General features: G+C 37.9%; 2 protein-coding genes and 1 long non-coding RNA gene across 7 annotated transcripts in view; 2 read left to right on the top strand and 1 right to left on the bottom strand.

Annotated features, from left to right (window-relative positions):
- chrac1 (chromatin accessibility complex subunit 1) overlaps nucleotides 1-25,845 on the top strand; it is a 443,634-nt gene that overhangs the window by 120,415 nt on the left and 297,374 nt on the right. The gene's annotated exons all lie outside the window — the stretch shown is intronic.
- On the top strand, nucleotides 1,849-14,865 carry LOC129455749 (uncharacterized). Of its 2 annotated transcripts, none has more exons than XR_008648487.2 (2): nucleotides 1,849-2,046; nucleotides 13,623-14,865. It is a non-coding gene; the product is annotated as an uncharacterized lncRNA (long non-coding RNA). The 2 variants fall into 2 exon arrangements; XR_008648485.2 differs by lacking the exon at nucleotides 1,849-2,046 and adding an exon at nucleotides 5,611-5,782.
- On the bottom strand, nucleotides 2,299-21,104 carry dlx6a (distal-less homeobox 6a). Of its 4 annotated transcripts, XR_008648484.2 has the most exons (4): nucleotides 20,952-21,093; nucleotides 11,919-11,952; nucleotides 9,815-9,929; nucleotides 3,313-3,451 (listed from the first exon to the last, which is right to left on the bottom strand). XR_008648484.2 is itself a non-coding variant. In XM_055220514.2 (3 exons), the coding sequence occupies exons 1-3, from the start codon at nucleotides 4,243-4,245 to the stop codon at nucleotides 2,781-2,783; spliced, it is 744 nt and encodes a 247-aa protein (XP_055076489.1). In that variant the 5' UTR covers nucleotides 4,246-4,753; the 3' UTR covers nucleotides 2,299-2,780. The 4 variants fall into 4 exon arrangements, 1 of the variants encoding a protein (XP_055076489.1); XM_055220514.2 differs by lacking the exons at nucleotides 9,815-9,929; nucleotides 11,919-11,952; nucleotides 20,952-21,093 and adding exons at nucleotides 2,299-3,020; nucleotides 3,936-4,753 and having other exon boundaries at nucleotides 3,258-3,451; XR_008648482.2 differs by lacking the exon at nucleotides 11,919-11,952 and having other exon boundaries at nucleotides 20,952-21,104.

Genomic DNA, 25,845 nt, shown 5'->3' with positions numbered 1-25,845 from the left:
GCCCCATCCCAACACGTTATATATTTTTTATGTTGTTTATCTTATAATATTTCGTCTCCTTTCCGATTGACATAATGTCTCTTGGGCGGTACCACAGATGCATAAGTTTTGGAACACGATTCATCCGCAAAAACTACAACCTGGGGTTGTTGAATTATTTCCAAAATAATAAACAAAACACACAACGATGCATGTCATGTTTTGCAAATTAAATGTTTGGTTAACAATAACAACAATTAAACGAACAATAGCAGTAGCACCACAAAAGTTGTTTGTTGGCTTCAACTGCAAGAACAGACACACACACCGAGTGAATCCACCATGACAGAATCATGTAATATTAATCATTTTGTTTACCCCATAACACATAAACATACGTACACGGCCTACACATATTGAAAACACAGCACAACTTTCTCTCCTTTATTACACAGATAAACATATCCCATGCCATTACATCGAGGGCCTTGTTAAATTCCAAGTGAAAATTTTCCACTCAACGAATTCTCTGCAAAGCGTGTATAAATAATGACGGTTAGCTTTACTGGACACCCTCAACTGTAACACTCAACAATAATTATACTTCCACCAGGATTAGCACCATTATCATAATCTGGACATTTACAATTATCTATAATTTGCAAAGATGCGCCTGGTTCTTGATTGCAGAAGGTTTTTGCCTGGCTCACCATCACTAAACAGTGACAGTAATAACGGCTAATTTAGCAGGCAATATATAAGGTGTGTCGGGGTGTGCAACACTTTCACACCTGGATTTGCTTACTCAACACGCAGGACCGTTCGCATTCACAACGGCATTTTTATTGAAATATTAAAACCAGAGTTATAGATCTGTGCCAAAGAACGAATTTAGCGAAGGTAGGTGTTGTTCTATTACCATGTTGTTTTGTTGTTGGCCGATCAGACGTTCAGTGTGTTGTTGATTTGTGGGCTTTATGATATGTAGCTGCTATTTTTTATTAGAAATGACTAAGATGTGATCTTTTTGCCTATGTTGTAAATTGTTTATGATATGTTGGGGTTACACCTCGCTGTTTCCCCTATCTTATTACATCTCTCGCTCTTACACAAGCGCGCGCGCGCACACACATACAAATTTACGCAATGCTAACGTAACTCCCGTTACATTTTTAAGCGTCCTTACGTTGTTTCTCATAGCAAGCTTGTTCTGCGGCTCTGTCATGTATTTGTCCCAGCTTTAAGGATTCTGTATTCTGCATTTTTCTCTCTCTCTCCAGTTGTGAGAGTTCTCTCTCTCTCATCAGATTCCCCCCAAATGACACTGCATCTTACAATGCTTTAAATTGCAATTTAAATTAGTTATATTTTGTTGATATTGCTGTGCGCAAATTCCTAAAAAACACAAACTGAGAAATGTATTTGAAATGTTTCTTTACATAGGTTGCTATATCAGACCCAAACATTAAATGAACCATCCCAATCTGTTGATGAGGGAACCTTTTTAGAAAATCAAGCCCCATTCTCTGCGGCTGGGGCATCCACGATTTGACAGCTGCAGGGGCTTCTCGTCTCCCTATTCAACATTGTAATTTCAGATAATATCCCAAGCGTTCACTCTTCTGAGCAATTTGTACATGAATAACCGAATAATTTCATCTTTTGTTTCGTCTTTGCCACTTCAAATCCAAATAAAGATGCCTTTTAGTATTAAAAGTGGTAGAAAATTACAGGTAATTATCTTTGACGGTAAAAACGCTGTAATCAGCGGGCTACATCAAAAATTACCCTAATTATGTCTGCATTTATGAGAATAGAAAAAACCCTCTCTTGGATAAAACCCATAAATTGTCCCAAATATCTCCTTCATATTGAACGAGACTGCAGCTGGATGCTTTGTTCAGGATCGATCCTGTGGCGAAAGGCATTCAGCTTCTTGCAGATCAAGGCAGAGAGAAAGGGGAAAAACATTTTGTCAATACCTTAATAATTGGGCTTGAGAATGACAAGATGGACAAGATGCAACTCTATTCTGTAGGAAAAAATATTGAGAAACGACAAACTGGGGTAAGCGATCTTGTTATTGCTTCAAAAATCGTTTCTTTTAACCCGTAGTTCAGAATTATACAAAAATGTATTTGTATTGTGTGCAAAAATTGTATCCACATGCAATATGAAAGGTGTAATTCATTTTTCAGTCGTTTGTTAATACTAATTTATGTGAATGTTTTACAGCGGCATATTCCAAAAATCAGACTTAAATTCATTGTCATCATGAATTTTATCAATCCTTCAAAAATTAAAGGCACGACACGTTACTTGAAGTCATAGTTTACTCCATTTATGACAAAAACATATAAAGTTTTTAACAGCTAAAATCCAACAGTATATTTACAATCAAAATGCGTTCTTCTGCATGATCAGAAAACACCTACGCAGGTTTGAGTTCGTTTTCAAATGCGACTCAAGCAGCGCGTGTGTGACAACGTTACAGTTCCTGTCCCAGTTTCATGTTAGACATGTGTTTGTGTTTGATTACAAGTCAAACAGAAAAATTTAAACAATCCGTTAAAGCTGCTACTGAGGAGTTCATACAGTTTAGGTCCAAGGTCGTACGTTCGCCAAAGGTAAACTTCCTTCAAATGATTTCATCCCTTAATAGTACAGTTCTCTATCAGGGATTTTACGTCGATGACAATGTACGACTCGAGCGCACGTGGATCGTTTATCAAAGCGCACGTGAACTGGGCGAAGACAGGATGTGAACGTCAAGGCCTCTGGCCTGAAACCGAATTGGCAACCTATCTCTGCATGGCGTCTTGATGAGGCGAGGAGTACCAGTGTGAGTAGCCGGGCATGTAGCTGTTAGCAGACATGTTTACTCCTTTAGAGGAGGCTGAGACGTCCCAGATTGGAGGAATGGCTGGAGAGCGCGGTGACAGAGCGATGGAGCCGGGTAAAGGGTCACTCTCATGAGGGTTACCGCCTTGTTTTAACAACTTCTTGAATTTGGACCTTTTGTTTTGAAACCATATCTTTACCTAAAAAACAAAACAATAAAAGCGTTAAAATGTAAAAATGGCGTCTAATATATGGTTGCAATGTGATTTTCTTGTCAAGATAAAAACTGTTGCAGCCTTTACATTTATGTATGGCAACTGAACTGAATTTATTCGTTAAATTACGCAGATATTTATCCATTGTTAATAATAATAATAAATATAAAAATAGATGCAAATTCTTATTTTTCCTGAATGACAGCAACGATAAACTCTCACCTGTGTCTGTGTGAGCCCAAGTGAGGCAGCCAGCTCCGCGCGCTCCGGTAAAGCGAGGTACTGAGTCTGTTGAAATCGGTGATTTAATGCTTGAAGCTGCAAACTGGAATAAATCGTCCTGGGTTTTCTGATCTTCTTGCCTTTTCCGTTAAAACGTATTTCCCCATTTTCAATCACTGTTGTTTTCTGCTGTTCTGAAAAAGGCATTGTTTCGTGAATATTCCACAAGTAAACATACATTACATGTGACAAATTCAAAAAGTGAAATATGCGAAATCATCTACAAGCACGCATAATATAAACATCTGGAGCAGTCTAACATCATTATATTGTCATATTTAGGAAATTACATGTAGTGACATGTCGAGACGGAGACAATTAGATGCCAATTATAATTTGCAGTGGTGGGTAGAATCGGTGGCACGACGCAATAAATCATTTTGAGGAGAGCACCGTTATTGCGAACATACAGGGGCAAAATCACTGACAATGTGGAGAAAGAATACGAAAACAAAAGGCGCACCGAGGGGTAAGACGCCTTATACTTGTAATACAATTTATGTAAGTAGTAAATAATCAGTGAACGGCCATTTGTACGCGAAACTTCTTCCAACCGCGTAGTTCTACAAAACAAAACGAAAACAGTTCTGTATCGTTGCGCATTTAAAGTACGCTTACCTGTGGCGTCTAACCTGGTCTGCGCTCCGGTGGCGTTACTGTGGTAGGACGGCAGGTATGGGCTGTGGTGTGGATGGCTAACATAAGAGTAAGACAGCGACCTGTTATATGAGTTAGAGCCGGAGTACGGAGAGCTGTCGTGCTGATGATGATGATGAGACCCGGAATGGAGACAGTGAAGCGGATAATGGCTGGCGGCCATCGACGGGGAGCTCTGTTGTGAGTGCGATTGCTGTCCAAACTCCATGAAAGCAGATTTCGACGAGTCTTGAGCCTCCAGACCGTCAGCCATCGTAGTCATGGTCATCATCAAATTTTCTGCTTTGAGAGCACTTACCCCCTATCTCTAAAGTCCAAATGAGTCCTTTCGTTGTGTTCGTTTCTTGCTCTCCTTGCTTAGGAGATATTGCGTTATTACCTCCACGATTTATCCGTTTTTTTTGTCCTGCAATTCTCACGCGGTATGGCGGAAGGTGGGCTTGAGTAAAGGCAGAGATTTTAAGGTGGATTCTGTTAAATTTGAGTCCTTGCTTCCAGACTTGATGCAGCCACTACAAGTAAAATGGTTTGTCTCCAAAGGGCAGCGCCTTCCGATTGGTCATTCAACCTAACGTCATCAGTTCTCTGCTTTAGCTAAGACTTCACAGTGAGTTAACCTACCTTAACAGCTCCCACCGTAGCCATAACCATGTGGAGAATAATAATGCTGGGGTATCCCTCTGATATTCAGTAAATTCAGAAATACGACTCCGGAGACAAATGGTGCTCTGCCATCTGAGTAATTAATCACGAGAAGTCCACAAGCGAATGCCACAGTGAAAATGCACATGAATTAAGGTAGACCAATGTATAGTATAGCTGCTTTTTTATTGCCATTTGTTCAAGTACAATGAACATTTTCATATACATGGAACTCTCAATGCAAATTAAAACAACAGTAAATAGCATAAAAAAACACCACACACAATAATAAATAAATATTTATACAAATATATGCGATTTGATAATAATAATGCCTTATTAAGGCGGATACTTAAGAACCTTTTTATGAAAGAGTATCGAGTCCTCTTTAGAGAGAATTCACATGAACTGTTAAATAGCTACAAACACGTCAGATATGGTTTGGTTTAATTAAGCCCCAGTCACTAAAAGGCCCGGGTTAGTGACAGCTTTTCCTTGTAGTAATCAGAAGCCAGTCACGGCTGAAAATATATGCAAATTACGAGTGCAGTTTGTGGTTTGGCAAATCGCGATCACATTATTAACCGCGATGTAAATATACCCGACAACTGCTACGTTTATTCATTCTCATTTCACTCAATTTTTATTTTATAGACAACGCGTTTCTTCACGATGTGGCATGAATTTGCTTTAAACTGTAATGAAAAAGCAATTATGGTCGCAATCAGTTATATCCCAATGCTCTTTGATTATCCGTTAGACTGTATTCAGAATGGCGCTATAACATTAAGAACAATTCGCCTGTAATGATTATGGACCTTGCTTATTTTGGGAGGTGGATTAAAAGTGGATATAGCATAAATTATCCTCTAATTATACACCAGTGTCGCCTCAATTATCCTCTTATCAAAAATGGTAGCCCTAAATGCAGCATTTAGTTTCAATTTTCTCCCTTTCTGTAACAAGAACTGCGTACCTTGCTATTATTACCAGGGATGTTATTTACTTTGCCGGATTTAAGAGTGCACAACCGGCGTAGATAACCATTCTCCATGGTGGACTGAACTTAGTAGACAGAAAGGCAGCTGGTAGTTCTGAAACACTCGATCCTGTGGATTTGATCTTAGCCAAGAAATTAAATATTTACATCAGACGATTCGTGCCAGGTAAGGATCTTGTGTGTATTTATATATAATTTGTTCGTGAAACAACTAAATGTTTTCCTGTTGAATTATCGCATAACGTGTCAGTATTTGCATTAATGCAATTGTTGAACGAGTTAACAATAGTAAGCACATATTTGATTGATTATGGGAGCTTACATTGGTGCTACATGCTCGGCCATTCATGACTGAATCTGTGTACGTGACAAGTCTGAAGATTTTGTCAAGCAAGTGAGAGTGAAACAAGATATTCTCTAATAGAGTTCTTGCTGGCATTTTAGGTGCTTAATTGATCGAGACATCACGGTGCAACATCAGTAAAATTATGTCGTTTAATTATCAAATATAAATGATCAATGCAGGTAAAGGAAAATGAAGAACAGATTTATGAGGTGCTCTATGATAAAACTGCTATGGATATTCGATACGTGCATTATGACAGGGAATTTGTTACAGCATATTTTGACCAAAATAAGCGTATTTGAGTTATTTTATTTGCTGCTCAATGGTCATAAATCATATTTTAATTTATAGGAATTTTATTGTATAAAACTTGTCTTAATTGTGTTTATTGTTTAAACGCAGAGATATTAACTACATAAAAATTAAGAAAATGAATGGACACCTTAAAGTAAATTACAAATATTTTGTTTGAAAAAAAAAGCAATAAAAGGTCGGTCTGCAATGTTTCCGATTATAAAGAGATTTTAATGAAGCAAAAGTTTCGACTTACATTAAAATCATGCAGCAAACAGTCATTAACTTTTTAAATATTAATACTAATTGAAAAAATAAGAACATTAGCAAAATATAGGCTATAAACAAAAACAATAAATATACGCATCAAATTACATAACTGTCAGCTAAGGAAAGCAAGGATCGGTGTGAAGATGCCAGCGCTCGAGTACATGTTTGTGTGTGCCCCTATGCAAATGCGTCTATTTGAGCCATAGACCATTAACTCAAACATCCAAATGCATTCGTTTTTATTTTAAATCACATTGGTACAAGGCATATTGTACGAATCGAAAGGAGTATTCTACATTATAAACACTAGAGACTTGCCAATCCAGCAGAGGCGGTTGAACATGTCTGCTCTTTCAAATTCAACCCACCGAGAGTGTACACAGACAGGCAAGCAGGCGTCGACGCATTACCATGGCTGCTGAGCAGAGGAAGTGGCGAGGCAAAGCAAAGGCAGATGGATAGCACGCGCAGCTGCCGGTATTCTGTACGATATCACTATATTAAAACGCACTGCATTTCAAGACTGTTTTACCAAGTAACATTTCATGTAAAGACCTTCGAACACGTTGCTTTACAATATACAGTGATAAATATAATTTAATTAAAATATTCATCTAGAGATTATAAAAGTTAAATTAATAATAACCGACTTTGCATGGTTGAAATGTAACCTAGTAAGACAATAAGGCTATAACCCGCTATAGAAGTGCTAAGCATTTTTTTTGTAAATGCATGCATAATTTAAACACTACACGTGATTGACTGTGTTTGCCAATGTAACTGCATGAACAGAGGTCAAAAGAATCACATCAATCCTTTTTGATAATCATATACACTTTAATCAACGGAATTAATATGAGCAAGGCCTGTATCGTCCCAGAGGCAAATTCGTCTTATTTGTATGTATATTCGTGTCTCTAATTGAAAGTAATGGCATAACATATTTCACCATCCCAATATAGGGCAAAGAATCTTGTTTATCTGTGGAAAATAAGAAAAACATTATATGTAGTACAGAAGCTTGAAAGGATGCTTCATTGTTCAACGCAAAATTACAGCTAACGCAGGGCGCATGTTGCCTCTTAAGCATTAATTTTCAGTTCATCTAAATGAACGCGACTCAGATGAAATATCTTTTATCTTTTGAGAATGTTGAACAATCGAGAACAGTGGTATTTTTCGGGGTTCTTTTTCGACTTAATAGAAGACATTATTAGCTCTGACAGCACACGGCTCAGGTCTGGGGGAGAGGATTTTCTAGAGAGATGACAGACAGGAAGGCCAGCAATCACAGGCTTTTTTATCCCAATGTACTGTTCGATGCCGTTTATCCCTGATGATAGAAAATTGCTCTGTTGCCAGGACGCGGCTGCTGAAATAGAGGGCAAGAGCAACATTTCCATTTTCCAGTTTGAAAGCCATTGAAATGAATTAGCAAAATGAAAAAAATCCAGCGGTAAACAAAAAGGGCCAAGCAAAGATACACTTTTTCCTTGCGTCGAGACCCTTTTCATTTTGTACATTTTCGTTAGCTGATTTTCTGGGGCTTTGAATGTAATAATTGCAAATGTAATGGGGCCTCTGATGTGCACAGGAGATAATGACGCATTTTTCAATACATTCTAAATATAAAGCATATGTAATTTGTTCCTGTTTATATATCAGTGTAACCTTTGATCACATATTCCCATTTCGAAATAACACTTTATTAAAATAAAATAAAGGACAAACGAATAAGCAATACATTCACCCAATGCATCTTGTAGAAAAATAAAATAATGGCATATCAAATTAATATGCTTTATAATTTTTACACGTGATGTCACTTGCTTCGCACTGATATTATTCTTAACTTGTAATTCATACAGTCTTGGAAGAGTTTGTCAGAATATTGCTTATGACAGTTTGAAAACACACCCAGCGAATGGTTGGTTTACATGTCAAAACAGACACATGCTTTATTGTTATTTGGACGTGTAGTGGCCGACCACAAGATGCGCACTTGGTAAACAAGCGCCAGTAAAACGTTGCTCAAGACGCACAAATAACCAACTTTACTTGTCCAGACATTTCACAGGTGGGAAAAAACCCACGTTTATAAGACTGACTACAAGAAAACTACACATATAATCATAATTTTGATAAGCAATAGATCCAGTCCACATTCCTATCTGAAACAATAATTCTTGTAAATATTAGTATTCTGGCAGTCATTTTTACGTTTTACTTTAACATGTAAACTAGCCACCAATGAACAGCAAAAATTATACTAGAAAAACTAATAATAAGAATATAACGTTGTAATATATAAAAATAAACAATACCAACAATTAGGCTATTATTAATTCCGTTATTATTTAAATATTTTATTATCGAAATGCAATTAAAAAGTCCTTAATAATTGCCATTGTATTTAATTCCTTTATTTATGTTAAAGGTATATGCGTGAAAATAATTTAATAATTGCAAAAAAGGCCCGCCATAGAATTGTATCTAAAAATAACATTGAATTAATTATTTATCATGAAATCGTATATATTTACTGCAGCATCCTTTAATGTCCAATTTCCTGTTTGATCTCCAGAAAGCGTGTGAAATCAATGACTATATTAATATTTACGCGATATGGAGATACTGTGGCTTTGGAAGGATATTATTTTGCATTAGAGTCTTTGAATGGGCAGGTGGCTTAGCCCGACGATGTTTAATTTATGCCCGCTTCACTTTACGTACTATTAAGTAAAGCTCTCTCTCTCTCTGCATTTACTTGGCTTTTATGCTTGCCTGCATTGTCTGAATATACTATAGCTTTTGGAAAACATGTCCCGCGATACATTAAGGTATTTTTGTCCATGGTCATTATTTATAATCATTGCTATTTGCTGGCTCTGACAGATTTTGATCTTTGACTGAAGCTTGTCCAGCTAATCTGTTTAAAATGACCATATAACGTTTCTTTATGCGTTCGTGACTTATCCACATTTCAAACATTTTTAATGGCATTTGCTTCATTAATATATTCGGATTTTATAAGCTGAGTTCAAACACAGTTCAATATCAGTTATGCGTGTTTATTTACATTACAAGGTTTATAATGAAGCTCGTGGTGTTTTGTGTTGGCATTTGGCGGGCTGATATTGCGTGTGATTTAAGTTTCCCCGATCTGAATTTCTGAAGGTCAGGTGAGGAAGTGCCACAAACAATGAAGCACACACAATAAATGTTTGCCTGAAACTCAAGAACAGTGAGTTAGATGAGGCGTAAAAAAGCAGAGAAAAAAAGTCACACCTGGAGAACCGCCTTATTCCTACTGCATTCATTCTCCTGCCTTCATGGTTCACATGAAAACCTGTCTGCAAGAGCTGCATGCGTTTCCCAAGCTCCTGTTCATGGCTTCATAATCCTAAACCACAACCAATAAAACAAAGACTAGCTTAGTTAATGAACATTTTAAATTCACTTACAAAAAGTTCTGTGGGAGCTAAAAAATAATGACCAGTTACACCAATGGAGCTGTGAAGAATAGCTATTCACCTATTTCTATTATAAAGCTGGAAATGTTGTTTAAGCCTGGCATACAAGCATTTAAATTTAGATTAAATACTGCAATTACATTGAGAACATTATACACAAAGACAAAAATGAAGAGTATTATGCATACATTTAAAAAAGTACTGAACATCAGCCCCAGTATATGCATTATTGCATATGAATTAGTGGCTGTAAAGCAACTATTTCTTTGCAAAAATATCAACTAAAACTGTGGAAAAAATAATAAGGCAAGACAAGCAAACAAAAAATATATATATACATTAGTTTTCTGATTTGCTAACTTACAGGACAAATTTGGTAAATACTGTTAAAGGTCAAATAATCTATCTTTGTTAAAAAATCTTAAAAGCACTTATTTTTATAAACTTTAACTGCCATTTCAATTCAAGGGTTTAGGCTTTTCCCATTTTACCAGAACACAAGCTGGCAATCACAGTGATAACTAGTCTTGGAAATGCATTAAACCAAGGAGCTCATTCAATCAATGTAGATGAGGGTGTGAATCAATGCTGAATATACAACTAAATTTTTCAATGGAATGATCATATAAAATATCCAAGAAGCAAACTTACAAGGAGCATTCCATGTGCTATATGACAGCGGCATAAAACTAACAACCATGCAAAAAAAAAACATGTTTTATGTAGGACAGAATTATGTGTGACTGACTGCGGGGTGCATGGGCTCAGAGCTGAAATCATCTCCATACAGAGCAGCAAATATGAAGGACAGTGGGATGGTTGTTCAGGTTTGGATCTGGATCAAAATGGATCCGATCACACCAGACTCTGGGCATGTGGCTGTTTAAATGGCATGAAAGGAGTGAGCTGTCAATCTTGATCCCTCATGCCTGCCTCAACTGTTTTCCATCTTTTCTGAAAGCCAGCAGATCAACTTATGAAAAATAAGGCAAACATTTGTGGGGTGTGTTTGGGGAGCCCAGAAACCCCCTGACTCTAATATTCTAGCCAAACCTGCATCCTTTGATGTTTCGCAGCTGTTAAAAGTGGCCTTACCAATAACAAACCACAAACGTTTCTTTCAGCGCGAATTTAGCGAAAAATGTTCAACTGGTATCTTTTTAGGGATTTGGACAATGGTTGCACTGCATACAAATCATTATCATTTTATTTCTTGTTGCAGAAAAAAAATGATGTAAGTGTGGGTGTACAAATGTATCCTATACATTGATTAAACGTTATGTTATTTGCTTGATGCCGTCCGTTTTCCAAAACCTATTGATGGAAAATGACGGACCTCATCTCCCAGCACACATCCTTTCCAGCACCCCCTCAGTCACCCCTGTTCGGTTTCTACAGCTGCAGTGAGTGAGATATGACCAGAGAATTGGCCTCTGGGAGAGCAGCGAGCCATCCTGGTGCTATTAGGCTCGTGGCTAATAATAGGTGTTTCGGTCCGGGGGAAGATCAATCAGGGGGAATCATGGGGAATGTTCTGAGGAGCGCTTTTACACATCTGTCCAGATGGATGAAATTACACTTGTCTGTTTTTAGTTGCATTACTCCCAAATTGGCTGTCTACTTTTTTCTCTTTTTCTCTCACTCTCCCCTCATTCATGTGTCAGTGGTCTGCTAAAAGGATTCGGCACTAAACTCCCCTTCATTTTAGTCTTTCCTCGCTCAGCCTGCCCTCTCCGCTCAGTCACCTTATTTACCTACTGGCGTTCAATAAGGTGTATATAGAAAACTGCGTACTTGAAAAGGTGACAAAGGTCTAGGCCTCAAATTAGTGATTAATTATATCTGAAATAATTTGCATATAGAACTCAAGTTTATGAAACTTAAAATTTAAATCAACACATATAAATTGAGATACTGACCCAGTATCAACCCACTCAGTGGTTAGCATTTTTCCTGGAAAGGGAAATAAAAGACATAATGACATCATGCCGTATATAACAAAGATTTTCAATATGGTCTCATATGTTGGAACTCAATGTTATATTGGGTTAACTCCCCAAATGTCCAATTTCCTTGCTTCCAATGAAGCACACACAATGATTTTGGTAAATTTTAAAATCATGCTGGGATAACATGGATTATGGGCTTGTGCAAAAACTTAAGGAGTTCATACATGTGAAAACCAAGCTAAAGTCATTTTTTCTTTGATTTACTGTATGCTTAATAAAATGATCCTAGATAATGTAAAGAACATTCTGTGAAAATATCATCTTGATATCTTTAATACTGACTGAGTAAGGTCATGTCATGAACTGAAATGAGTGAAACCAAACTTTAAAGCACCTAATCTCATAATTTTGAGACGTAAGATTGGATTTCACAGACAGAATCACTTTTAAGGCAAAAACAATTCTCATGTCACCAAAGATGTACTTTTACAACAACATTATTGTCTACACACTAAATAATCAAAATGTAACGTAGGCTTATAAAACTTCGAATGCAATCAAAGGAAACGTGAGAATGCGTGAAACTGAGGCACTGAAATCTCGAACCTCTGAATGGGTGAATAGCTGAAGAGGTAACCACATGCTGGATGGGCCACCTGTGATCCAGCACTGGCAGTTATCTGGTACAATGTGTCAGTCAGAATGTGAGGCATAGATACCGAGAGGGGTCATTTACAGACTTTAAAACAGCTGTATGCATCTGTGATTTCCTAGGAAGGCGGCTGTCAGTTTGAAATATTTGATATTTCAAAGTGGCTGTCTGGCGAGTTGTATTGAATTAGCCTCTTTCAGATTATGCCCTTCGCATATGGTGCGTTCTGGACTAATGTCACTTCTTTCAAAACGTAGAGACTGATTTGCTTGTGGCATGAATTTGTATAAGTATCTCCGCCGTAGTCACAATGGGCTCGCGCTCACAATACGTGCACTCAGAGAAATTACCTCTCGGAAAGACACAGCAGGATATTTTTTATCAGTGAAATGACTATTGTACATTATTGTTGATTCTAGGCCTGCGGAGAAACTGATTTGAGATGTTCTTCTATATTTGATTGGCCAACATTGAGAGATATTTCAAGCACTGAGCAGGCAGTTTGATACGAAATCTTTAGAAAGACGCAAGCTCGATGACCAAAGGAAGAAAATCGAGACTCCCCAATGTGTTACCCCTAGCAACGAGTGAATTAGCATTGACATATGTAGCAAGGCCATGGAAAGGCCTCGAGGTATTTGTATGACTTGAAAAGTAACAATCAAAGCAGACGTAAAGACATACTCTGTTCAATTTATATTGAAATCAGCTTCCTTTATGTTTTTTAAAGGAAGAGCGGCAGAGTTATAATGTATGTATTTTGCTCATTTCACTGTGCTGCACGTTGCGCCTGCGATGCCGGGGCTCTCATGTTTACCCCCTGCTGCGGTAAACAGAATGCGACTCTCATAGTGGATGCATTTCAGGGCACTCACAACACGCTAGCGACGCTGACATAGCCTCCCTCATTTTCCGGCACAAAATTCTGTTCTCGTGATTGCCAACACGCATAATGATAGCGTCTCCCAGAGTCACCGAAGGTGTACCACTGACGTGCCAATATTCTCTCTGTCATATTGCAGGAGATTCAGCGGTGACCCATCCAGAGAGCCTGCCATCTACATGCATCAGAAGCTGTTTTGTTAATAGAAATACAGGGCGGATTGCATGATCCAAGGCATGGAGCATTACAAGGCCGCCTTACCAGCGAGGAGGAATATGCATGAATACATTAAAAGGTAATGAGGAAGCTGTCAGGAGAGGGTTGTTCGGGGCAGTGCTCGGCATCAGAGGCATTGGAGAGCTTTCAGACTATTACATGATGGATTTGTCATCTCAGCATGAGAAGGATAAAGAGGTGGAGTTCAACAACGTTACTAACGGCAACTGTTGCCAGGTCTTACTTGATGATGATGCGGATGGCTGGTGGTAACCAACACAACTGAACTAGATAAAGCAGCACCTCAACTTGTATTTTTTGTCACTTTTATCTGCTCAAATAAATAAACAACAGGCTTTGTCGAGGATTGTGAGTGGTGTGTTACAATGTCCATCAATTTTAAGATTTTGATACAACATCAATCGTAATCACACCTCAATCGTATTCCCTACGCAGCAACACAACCACGTGACTATTGATGAAGGCGATGTGGATTCGCATAATGGAATGTCATGGCAACAACACCTGGCAACAGTTTATCCAAGTCCTCATACCCAACCCCTCCCCCAACCTAAAGCACTGGAACATTATTTCTGTGAGACAGAAAGCCCTATGAACAAATAATGGGCGAGCGCCAGTTTAAATAAAGTATAGTTTATGACTTGTGGTCAGGACCGTCTCTCTTTTTTAAAAAGTGTGCTGCATAAAAACTGCTGCCAACATTTTTTTCTCCATACGGTTATAATACAAAGTCGTTTTTTCCTGTCCTCACAGTAAGAGATTCAGTCAATAAAGGACCGGCAGCAGACCAGTAGTCTGCAGCCACAGGAGAATGGAACAAACCACACACGCCAAAACAAACTGGTGTTCCTTTGCATTTTTTCAGCTTGGGCATTTTAATAAAACATTTACAGTCCTTTGGAGCAGGGTAAATGTTTTGCGAGCATGCCCTCTTTCACTTTTGATATGGGATTCATTTTCATAATCTATAAAATTATTGCATGACCACCCCCCCTCTAGTAAATTTAGGGTCATGAGTGTTTGATTTAAAGCATGCTTAAGTCCAGCTGTTCTGACCTAATGTAATTTACAAACAGTGAGGCTGTGGGATATCAAACCAATTATTCAAATGAATTGTACAATACACTAAGAAACAGACATGGCAATTTTCTACTTTCATTTTATGTGCCATGCAATTATAGATAATCATAAACTGTCATTAAGTAACACTAGGCTTGTATTAAGACTCCAGTCACTGTCTTGAAGAATGAAGGTGTCCATTAACGCAATATCCTTTGTAATAGTCATTGGCCTTTAAACAACGACGGCAAAAACAGGAAGAAAAAGCAACACTGTTTTTCTACAACTATAACCAAACCCAGCTATCAAGCACTTGCATTACAGCCAGTTATATGTCAAACACTACAATAAGTCTCCAAAAACAGCTACTCAATTATTTGTCCGCCACAACTTATCCATGAAGAAGTGGTGTGCTGCAATTACAGCTCTGAGAGTGAGAACTTTACGAATTCATCTTAAAGAGTATACACTGTAACATAAACATAAGTAATGTTTCATAAATCATTTTTAGACCCTATATTGGGGAGTTAAGTTTTATGGATCTCTTTTAAGGCTGGTGACCAAAACAGCAAAGTACTTAAGAAGAATTAATTTTTCCACCACTCAAGTGTCTCCAACAGTTTTAGGTGGGAGAATTAAAGTGGGGAACGACATTACACACCCGCGCAAAATATGGGGAAAAGTCATTCATTTTAATATTCGCCCATCAAGCCGTTGAGTGACTTATTGTACGTGTAGTAGTTTGTACTGTAAAGACATCTCTCTGCACAGACAGACAACCTGGAGTGCAGTAATGTGCATTGACTCAGACAGTAGACAGACGGTGCAGTTTACTTTAGTACCACTCAAATTGAAAAAGGGGACACATGTGCAGAAAATTATTCATGTTTGAGAAGAATTCAATTGAGGTTATCCTAAAAAAGTTTGCACGTGGGCTTGTTAAAGCAGAAACACAGCTCCTTTTAACCAGTAGGATTCTTTTAAAGACAAGAGTGCTGACTGAATCCAGGATTTTGATTTCATCCTTCCTTTATACAAGTGTGCCAACAAAATGCTCAACATATGCATCTCATATGTACAACTATTTAGGCAACTCATTTTATATTACCAAAATAATGACAGATTTTATCTCCATGAGTTGTTGCTCCGTTTAAACTATTATTTCAATACATTGCTTGGGAACGGTTCATTGACAAATTGTTTTAAGAGTTTTCAGTCACAGCTTGTTTATTTTGCGGAGTTCTAAGTGGTCTTATGAAAATACAGGAAAGGGTCTGAAACACGTATGTAGAAGGTGCAAACCTGACATCAGTTCTGCAATAAAGCACCAAATCACATCAGCTTCATGAATCTGTCACTTGTAAGTATATATTTTTTAAATAATTGAATCAAGTCTTCAAAAATTCTCCCTTTGGGCTTTTCACACATCATTATTAACACTGGGTAGACATTTATGTTCATGTTTTACTCCAGCTATTCAGGTTTCAAGGGTAACACTTTACAACAAGGAACTTGTAAGGAATAATGGACAATGGGCCATTGAACTATAAGAAAAATAATGCACACTCGAGGTGGTTGCTCCTCAGGTGTGCATTATTTTTCAACAATTCAACGGCCCGGAGTCAATTATTCCACTTATACTACGGTTACAACACCTCAAGACATTGATCACATGATATATTTAAAGGAATTCTTCGTTTTTGTACTTAATACTGCTGCTGTGAGTAGGACTATTTCTTCTCATCCAACAGCTCTTTTTAAACCCATGATTTACTCACCCCCAAGCTGTCCGAGTTGCATATTTCCATCGTTTTTCAGACAAACACATTTTCGGAAATTAAATTTCAGTTAATTAAATGTGAAGTCACGGGGTCCACGACCTTCAAGTCCAAAAAAGTGCGTCCGCATCCTTCACAAAATAAATCCAAACAGCTCCAGGATGATAAACAAAGGTCTTCTTAGGGTAATCCGCGCGGTGTTGTTGTAGAAATATCCATATTTAGAACTTTATTGGCGAGAACTACTGCCTTCCGGTAGCGCCGCCATATTAAGGGGATTGCACACCGGCCGCGCAGCTCAGCCCCGCGTCGCGCCTATGAGAACTCGGAGGTATTGTAAACCGGAAGTGCACATTAAATAGAGCGAGCTTCGTCAGATAGCGTCTACTTCAAAATGTAAAATATACGTTAGCAGCCAATGTTAATCATTAATGATGTGGGACACATATTATGTTATTTAATGTTAAACTATGTGAGTGGCGCTCTGTGGCGCGGCAGGGATTTGAACAACTTCCTGAGTCACAGATTGGAGGCACGTACAGGCGACAACTGTGTGCGTACACTCATAGAAAACAATGTGTTAATTTTTTTAGAACGGCGCGGCGCTGAGCTGCGCAGCCGGTGTGCGATCCCCTTTAGACTCCTCTGTATTCAGGAGAGAGTATTAAGGGGATCGCACACCGGCCGCGCAGCGCCGCGTCGCGCCTAGGAGAACTAGGAGGTATTGTAAACCGGAAGTGCACATTAAATAGCGCGAGCTTCGTCAGATAGTGTCTACTTCAAAATGTAAAATATACGTTAGCAGCCAATGTTAATCGTTAATGATGTGGGACACATATTATGTTATTTAATGTTAAACTATGTGAGTGGTGCTGTGTGGCGTGACAGGGATTTGAACAACTTCCTGAGTCACAGCTGGGCGGCGCGGACAGGCGCCACCGGTGTGCGTACACTCATAGAAAACAATGTGTTACATTTTTTAGAACGGGCGGGGGCACAGAGCAGCAGCAGAGTAACCTCCATACACTGCGTAAGCTCTCATCCTGAATGCGGATGCGACTAAGATGACGGCGCTATCGGAAGGTATTTTTTTCGTTAATAAAGTTTTAAATATGGATATTTCTACAACAACACTGCGCGGATTACCCTCAGAAGACCTTTGTTTATCATCCTGGAGCCGTTTGGATTTATTTTGTGAAGGATGCGGACGCACTTTTTTTGGACTTGAAGGTCGTGGACCCCGTGACTTCACATTTAATTAACTGAAAGATCTAAAACATTTTCTAAAATATCCGAAAATGTGTTTGTCTGAAAAACGATGGACATATGCAACTCGGACAGCTTGGGGGTGAGTAAATCATGGGTTTAATATAATTTTTGGCCGAACTATCCCTTTATGTTACACCTTATTGTAAAGTGTTACAATTCAAAATTACACAGACCTTGGGAAAACATGAATTTATTATTATACCATAGAAAGCTGCATGAAAAGCAAAGTTTATCACAGGGTTATAGCAGAAAATAACTGTGATCATCAAAAGGTTATGAAACATGCATGTTCTGTCCAAGACAATCTTCAATAAACACAACTTTTATGAATTTTGAAGTCTAAATGCATTTCCTACAAATAACAAGCTACCCTTAGGCTATAAGCAAGCTCGACTTCCAACATCCAACATTACCACTAAGCTTCCAACATGTCTTTCAAACTTCATTATACATATTTAAAGCAATGTTCCCTGATACGCTGCGGATGAATCTTATTTGTGAATTGTGCTTATTTAACTACAGTTTTAATAAAATTGGACAAGAAAAGTAGTAATAAAATGTTGCAAAAACTTGTTTCTGTGTTTGACCTATAAAAATATGAAAAACGCCAAAAAAGAACCCTAATTGTACCTACAGTGTTGATTGTATCTTTAAAAAGGGTTTACATCATGTTACTTTGAGTCACAAGAATCTCAGCTTTCCAAAGATATGTGACATGTTTAGCTTTTCAATTTTGAGTTGTTGTATTTCATGAAGTTTACTGTCAAAGAATGCAATGTTCTGCATTGTGTGAGCAAAAATGTCCCGTTTTTTTAACTGAAAAAGAGCCAATCTCTGCACTAAATGGCAACGCCGTGGTTGGATTGTGCGGATTAAGGGGCGGTATTATCCCCTTCTGACATTACAAGAGGAGACAAATTTTAATGACCTATTTTTTCACATGCTTGCAGAGAATGGTTAACTGAAACTAAGTTACTGGGTTGTTATTTTACACATTTTCTAGGTTGACAGAAGCAATGGGGACCCAATTATAGCATTTAAACATGGAAAAGTCAGATTTTCAGGATATGTCCCCTTTAATACAGGCCCTGCTATTGCTCAGTGTTTCATATCCTATAGCCAAAAGCTGAGCTAACTCCCTTTAAAAATGTATGTGTGAACATTGCTTTACTTAGGGCTATAAGGCAGAGTTTAAAAAGCACATAACCCAGGGTTAAGTGTTATGTCAAAAGTCATGTTGTGTTTAATGAATAAACTCAAACAGGTCTGGAAATTGGAATATATGCGGACCAAAAAAACCTGATCAAATTCCTATTTGTCATCATGGACTTCTCCTTTTAAGCTTGGTTTAAGTATGCTAGCTGTTAGATTACAGAATAAACCTTATCAAGAGGTTTGCAAGGCTGTCAGGGTTAAAGGCTGTGTTCAGACTCACAGAGGATGTTGTAACAGAGCCAGGCCAATGGCTGCTGGAGCCAGGAGCTCCTGCCAGAACTGTGTGGTAGAAAGCTGTTAATGAGCATTGTAAAGCTCTTAAACATAATGATCTGGACTTCTCTCCCAGTGCTAATGCCTATCACATGCCTTAAGCCCAACCCTGCAGCCAGCCTACAGCTCAAGCCCAGGATGAGGAGGTCCTGAAGGATGCAGACAGAGGCCAGAAGAAGAAGGAAAAAATGTACAGAGCGCGTACAAGATGCAACTTGGTATTGTTAAATTCCCAATAAAATCCAAATAAAAGGTTTTGGCTATAAGTATAAATATGTTAGCAGAAACTAGCATGCCCCAAAACACAAATCATCATACTGCACTTCAGCTTCTCATCAGATTCCAAGTTGTGAGGTGAATTAAACAATATTGGCCATTTTTAAGGGAAATTATTTCCTTTTTTGATGTCCTGATTTCCTGTCAAGGCATCAAACACTGCACATTTCAAGGCACTTGAGTGGGTTTTTAATATAGACATGAAGGTCCTCTTTAACATATTTAGACATGGCACAATTCAGCAAGCCAATATAATAACGAATAAACGCTTTTACTTTTCCACTATAGTAGACTGGACAAATTAATTTTGTACATTGGGAAGAATGGCACGCACGTATGGTCACCCTAGTGACACTAATATAGCATACACTAAAAGTGCAGTTTGTGTGCGTATACAAGTGCAAATACTTGACAAGTACGATGTAATATCGGGATTTATTGGCTTTCATCTGAAAATAAACCAACCTGACACTTGTATAAGCATCTAAAATAGCCTTAATAATTTATATCACACATTAGCAAACACTCCAAGTAGCATATACAGCGCTTCCTGCTAACGGCAAGCAGCGCGGGAAAACACCTCTGTCCACATGATTTCAACAAATAAATACTTACAACACTTGATGGAAGAGACCTGTTTAGTGTGAACACTTTTGGCGGTCAGTAAGACATTTTAAGGTCCCCTGTTTGTTCGGTTGATGACTTGCTTTCACACAGTTCGTTGCCGCGCGTGCCTGACAGGCGGCGCTAATAAATATATCGCGCTTTATTCGTGCTCTGAGGTAGATTAATTAAACGTGTGCCGCGCGCTCTCCCCAATGACACATGTCCCAAAGCGAGCCAAAAATAACACGGCTGAGGGAACATAAGACGGGAGGGGGAAGCGCGTGTGTTCATAAAGTGCAGGTTTGTAGCCTATTGAAGCGTGCGGCCTCTGCATTAAGGACCGTGTCGGCTCTCCCACAGGGGTGTTTAGAAAGCTCTGGCCCGAGGTACGAGCGAAAGGGCCTGCCCTGTTTAGGCACGGTGCAGGACACTAGACAGAGCCACCTGTGGCGGGAAACTAATCTCACATGTGCAGCCCTGACAGGACATCCGTCAACATGACCAGAGCGGCGTTGAGCTGATCCATTAACGTTAACAACCGGCCCCTGCCGTGTAGTGAGGAAACAGGCAATAAGTTAGCATGGAGGATCTGGTCTTCACGGGGCAATGAATGTAATCAAACCCTGAGGCTTCAAACATCTATTCAAATACGTGCCACACAAGTTGGAGTTTTATGTTTGAAATGTGTGTTGCATGGTGCAGAGATTAGCATAATCTAACAGTCCGTTTTTGTTAATATGTTTACAGCATGTTACCTGAAAAACACGTCCGGATTAACTGCATGCACAGGTAACTGTGAAGTTGATTTTACATCGCTGACAGCTGCACGTCACATCGGATATTTTCATTAAAAATTAACGACTTCTGGTGCTACAAATCTGTTACAATATGAACCCTCCCAGGTTCACGTGGCCGCTAAGTGCTTCGCTGTTGGTTGCTAGTAGGCGTTTCTGACCCTGGTTGTCATAGTAACGTGGCCAACAAATCTAACAAAAGTCTGAACTTAAATTAAAATGTAAAAAATATGTTAGCCAATTTTGACAAATTCACTCTTATTTTTGTTGCTAAAAATAAAATAAAATAAAATAAAAAAATATATTTACAGCAGTTCAAATTTTAATGCACAATGTTGCAGTGAGAAGTATTTGCTATTAAAGGTTACAAATATATTTTTCCATGCATCATGTGTTTGTTTGTGGGCAAACACAAATCATTTATAATAGCAGAAACACCACAACTAGGTTTAAAGAAATAAATCACCCAAACACATAATTGTATTCAATAGTTTCTCACACATGTGTCTTGTACTAAAGCTGCGTGTATGTATTTTTATACTGTATGTAAGGCACAGGAAGATTTTAAAATCTTTAAGCAGCTCTTTCTTTATACAACAACAACAGTTCACCATGACCATATCTAAAACAAAGCACTTTAACTCATATGTCATGTCTTTTAAAGCCATGTGGGTTTGTGTAAAGGAATTTAGGTATTAATTTCACTAAAAATTCCTCACTGCGCTTTTTATTCTTCAATCCACATTGAACTGATGTGTCACTTTCATAAAACCAAAGACATGATTATCAATAAATATTTACCTTTTAATATATTTTTACACAAAGGATAGTATTTCATAAGAGCAGTTTCCTCATGGCATTTATCTTAAATGTACTGTACCCATGTCACCACAAATACACCTAAATCACACAACCTTTTAAATACCAGAAATACTCCAATCTCTTTCACCGTCTGATTTTAGCTTTTTAAGTAAAGAAAGTATTGATTGGTGCTGACTGAATGTGAATCTGAAGCCTGCCATGCAGAAGCAGCCAGTGTGCTGAGCCGAAGGCATGACAGAAGACAATGGATGAAAGGAGCTGTCAGAATGAGCAGGAGAAGAAAAGAGAGAAGTGCCATGGGAGCGAAGCAGAGGGATGGGATGACAAAGCTGGGAGGTGACAGAGGAGGAGGAGGTGGGAGGCCGAGGAGGACACAAGGTGAACATGAGAGTCCTTAGAGAGCAGATGCCAGCTCGCTCTTGACCTCTCCCTCAGCTTGAGGAGCTCAAGATCTAAAAATGACATCAGATAGGTGAAGTTTGACTCTCTCTTTCATGTGTTTCTCTCTTTCATGATGCCTGCACCACTGTTTTCTGCATGAATGGACAATAGCTGGTAGGTTTAAACAACAGATATACCTGTTGATATATACACTAATATTGAAAAGTGCTTAAAGGTTTGATGCGCTAAAGGAACCATTTTGGGTTCCTTAAAGAATCATTTAGTCAAAGGTGCTTAGAGGAACCATTTCACACCTTATAATTATCTAAAGAATGTTGTAACTACAAAAAAAACTTCTATGGAACCATTCAGCCAAAAATGGTTCTTCTTCGGCATCACATAGCCTTTATTTTTAAAGGTACACTCCACTTTTTCTGAAAATATGCTCATTTTCCAGCTCCCCTAGAGTTAAACATTTGATTTTTACCGTTTTGGAATTCATTCAGCTGATCTCCGAGTCTGGTGCTAGCATTTTAGCATAGCTTAGCACAATCCATTGAATCGGATTAGACCATTAGCATCACGCTAAAAAATAACTAAAGAGTTTCTATATTTTTCCTATTTAAAACTTGACTCCTCTGTAGTTACATCGTGTACTAAGATCGACGAAAAATTAAAAGTTGTGATTCTCTAGGCAGATATGGCTACGAACCACACTCTCAAACTGGCGCAACAATCAAGGACTTCGCCGCAGCAACATGGCCGCAGCAGGCGCAGTGACATTACGCAGTGCCTGAAAATAGTCCCCTTGGTTACTTTCAATAGCAGGGGACTATTTTCGGGCACTGCGTAATATCACTACGCCTTTTTTGGTCTAAATCTAATGTAAGTCTAATATAATAAACCTATCTATTTATCTCTTTGACATGAAATCTTAAAAATTAAGGTGCTTAAAAGGTTCTTCACAGTGATGCAATAGAAGAACCTTATTTGGTTCCTCAAAGAACCATTCACTCAGAGGTTCTCCAAATAACCATTTATTTTATACATTTATATAATCTGAAGAACCTTTTAAAACAGAAAAGCCAAAAACATGAAGCATACAGTTTCGCCCATTGCGACTAGTGGATATGCAAAGTCAACAAATCCTCCAGACAGCTGTTTGAGGTTTCCCTGTCATTGCTTGGATCTTGGATGGTTCTGTGTCTCCCACACCACTATTTCTATAATCCTAAACAGATTCGCTCCAACCACCAAAAAAGCCAGAGTCTGGGCGTCTCTGCAGTGTTCTCCACAGAGGACATTCCCTTACGAAAAAGAAGTTTATTGAAGTGTGCTATAAGTATTCTTCTTTTAAACTTAAAATAAGAAAGTATACTTTCAGTTTACTTTTTATGTACTTCTCTAAAATGTTCTTTAGGTACTTCTCAGAAATACACTTAAATTGTACTAAAGTATACTTGACCTATACTGACTGAAATGTCTAAGTATATTTGGCCTATACTTGTTTACTGACATATACTTAAAATTATAAAGTAAAAATGCAACAACGAAAGTACATCAAGAAAGCTGCAAAAAGCCATATGAATAGCCCTGGTGAAAAATACATATACTTTATTGTATTTCAAGTATATTTAACTTTGCAATAGTACGTTACAAATATACTTAGAAAGAAATGTATCATATTTGAATATATTGAAAGTACTATGCTTACAACATATTTGCTTACAATTAAACTTTTAACATATTTCAAAATAATTATTATTTAGTATATTTTCTAAAAGTATACTTAAAAAAATATACTTGGAGATAAAGTTCTGTGCAATTTTTAAAGTATAATAATTTGAACTTATTTTAAAGTTTACTTTAGGTATACTTTATCTGTTAAAGTTATCATTATAATAATGCACTAACAGCATATTTATAAAATACATTATTTAGCATCCTTTAGAAACAGTATATTTTAAGTACATTTTGAAAGTATATGTAGTGTACAAATGTATATTATCTTTATGGAGAATCTTTAGTGTTAGTAAACTAGTAGGTTATTAATTTAGTGCTGCAGGTATACTTGCAAGTATTCTTTTACTATACTTTTAGTTAACTAGTACTCATACTGAAAGTGAACATGCAATTGTTCTGTTAGTGTACTCTTTTTAAACTAGTAAGTTACTAATTGTGTGCTGCAGGTATACTTGCAAGTATTCTTTTACTATACTTTTAGTTAACTAGTAGTGTACTAGTCATACTGAAAGTGTACATGCAATTGTTCTGTTAGTGTACTCTTATTAAACTAGTACGTTACTAATTGTGTGCTGCAGGTATACTTGCAAGTATTCTTTTACTATACTTTTAGTTAACTAGTAGTGTACCAGTCATACTGAAAGTGTACATGCAAGTGTTCTGTTAGTGTACTCTTAGTAAACTAGTAAGTTACTAATTGTGTGCTGCAGGTATACTTGCAAGTATTCTTTTACTATACTTTTAGTTAACTAGTAGTTTACTACTTTAAGTGAACTTAACATCATACTATAAATATATATACATTGCACTTAAAGTACAATACAATGTTCCTGTGTATTAATTTTTATACTTGACATATACCTTTTAATTGTACTTTCAATTTGAAGCTAAGTCTTTCGTATGCTATCAGTGAGCTAATCAAACAAAATTTATAAATAAAAAAATGCCAAATATTGGATCATTTTGGATCTTCGGGACGGCACTGCATCACATACAGGAATGCTACTGTAATGGAAATCATAACATGGGCTCCAGAAAACATTGTCAGTGGACACAATCCACTGTGCCATTCGCCGTTGCCAGCTAAAACGCTATAGGTCAAAAAAGAAGCCATATCTATACATGATCCAGAAGCACAGGCATTTTCCCTGGGCAAGGCTCATTTAAAATGGACTTTGGCAAAGTGGAAAACTGTTCTGTGGTCCAACGAATCAAAATTTGAAGTTCTTTTTGGAAAACTGGGACGCCATTTCATCCGGACTAAAGAGGACAAGGACAACCCAAGTTGTTATTAGCGCTCAGTTCAGAAGCCTGCATCTCTGATGGTATGGTGTTGCATGAGTGCATGTGGCATGGGCAGCTTACACATCTGGAAAGGCACCATCAATGCTGAAAGGTTTATCCAAGTTCTATAACCACATATGCTCCCATTCAGACGTCGTCTTTTTCAGGGAAGACCTTGCATTTTCCAACATGACAATGCCAGACCACATACTGCATCAATTACAACATCAAGACTGCGTAGAAGAAGGATCTGAGTACTGAAATGGCCAGCCTTCAGTCCAGATCTTTCACCCATAGAAAATATTTGGTGCATCATAAAGAGGAAGATGCGACAAAGAAGACCTAAGACAGTGGAGCAACTAGAAGCCTGTATTAGGCAAGAATGGGACAACATTCCTATTCCTAAACATTGGTCCTCCTCCAGCTGTTCCTTATATGTACATTTAACTTTTCCGGCCTCTTATTGCTACCTGTCCCAACTTTTTTGGAATGTGTAGCTCTCATAAAATCTAAATTGAGCCAATATTTGGCATGACATTTCAAAATGTCTCACTTTCAACATTTGATATGTTATCTATATTCTATTGTGAATAAAATATAAGTTTATGAGATTTATAAATTATTC

The sequence above is a fragment of the Misgurnus anguillicaudatus genome, chromosome 20, assembly GCF_027580225.2.
Source record: "Misgurnus anguillicaudatus chromosome 20, ASM2758022v2, whole genome shotgun sequence".
Lineage (NCBI taxonomy): Eukaryota > Metazoa > Chordata > Actinopteri > Cypriniformes > Cobitidae > Misgurnus > Misgurnus anguillicaudatus.
The sequence above is the reverse complement of the archived record's forward strand: the minus strand, read 5'-3'. Positions and strand labels throughout refer to the sequence as shown.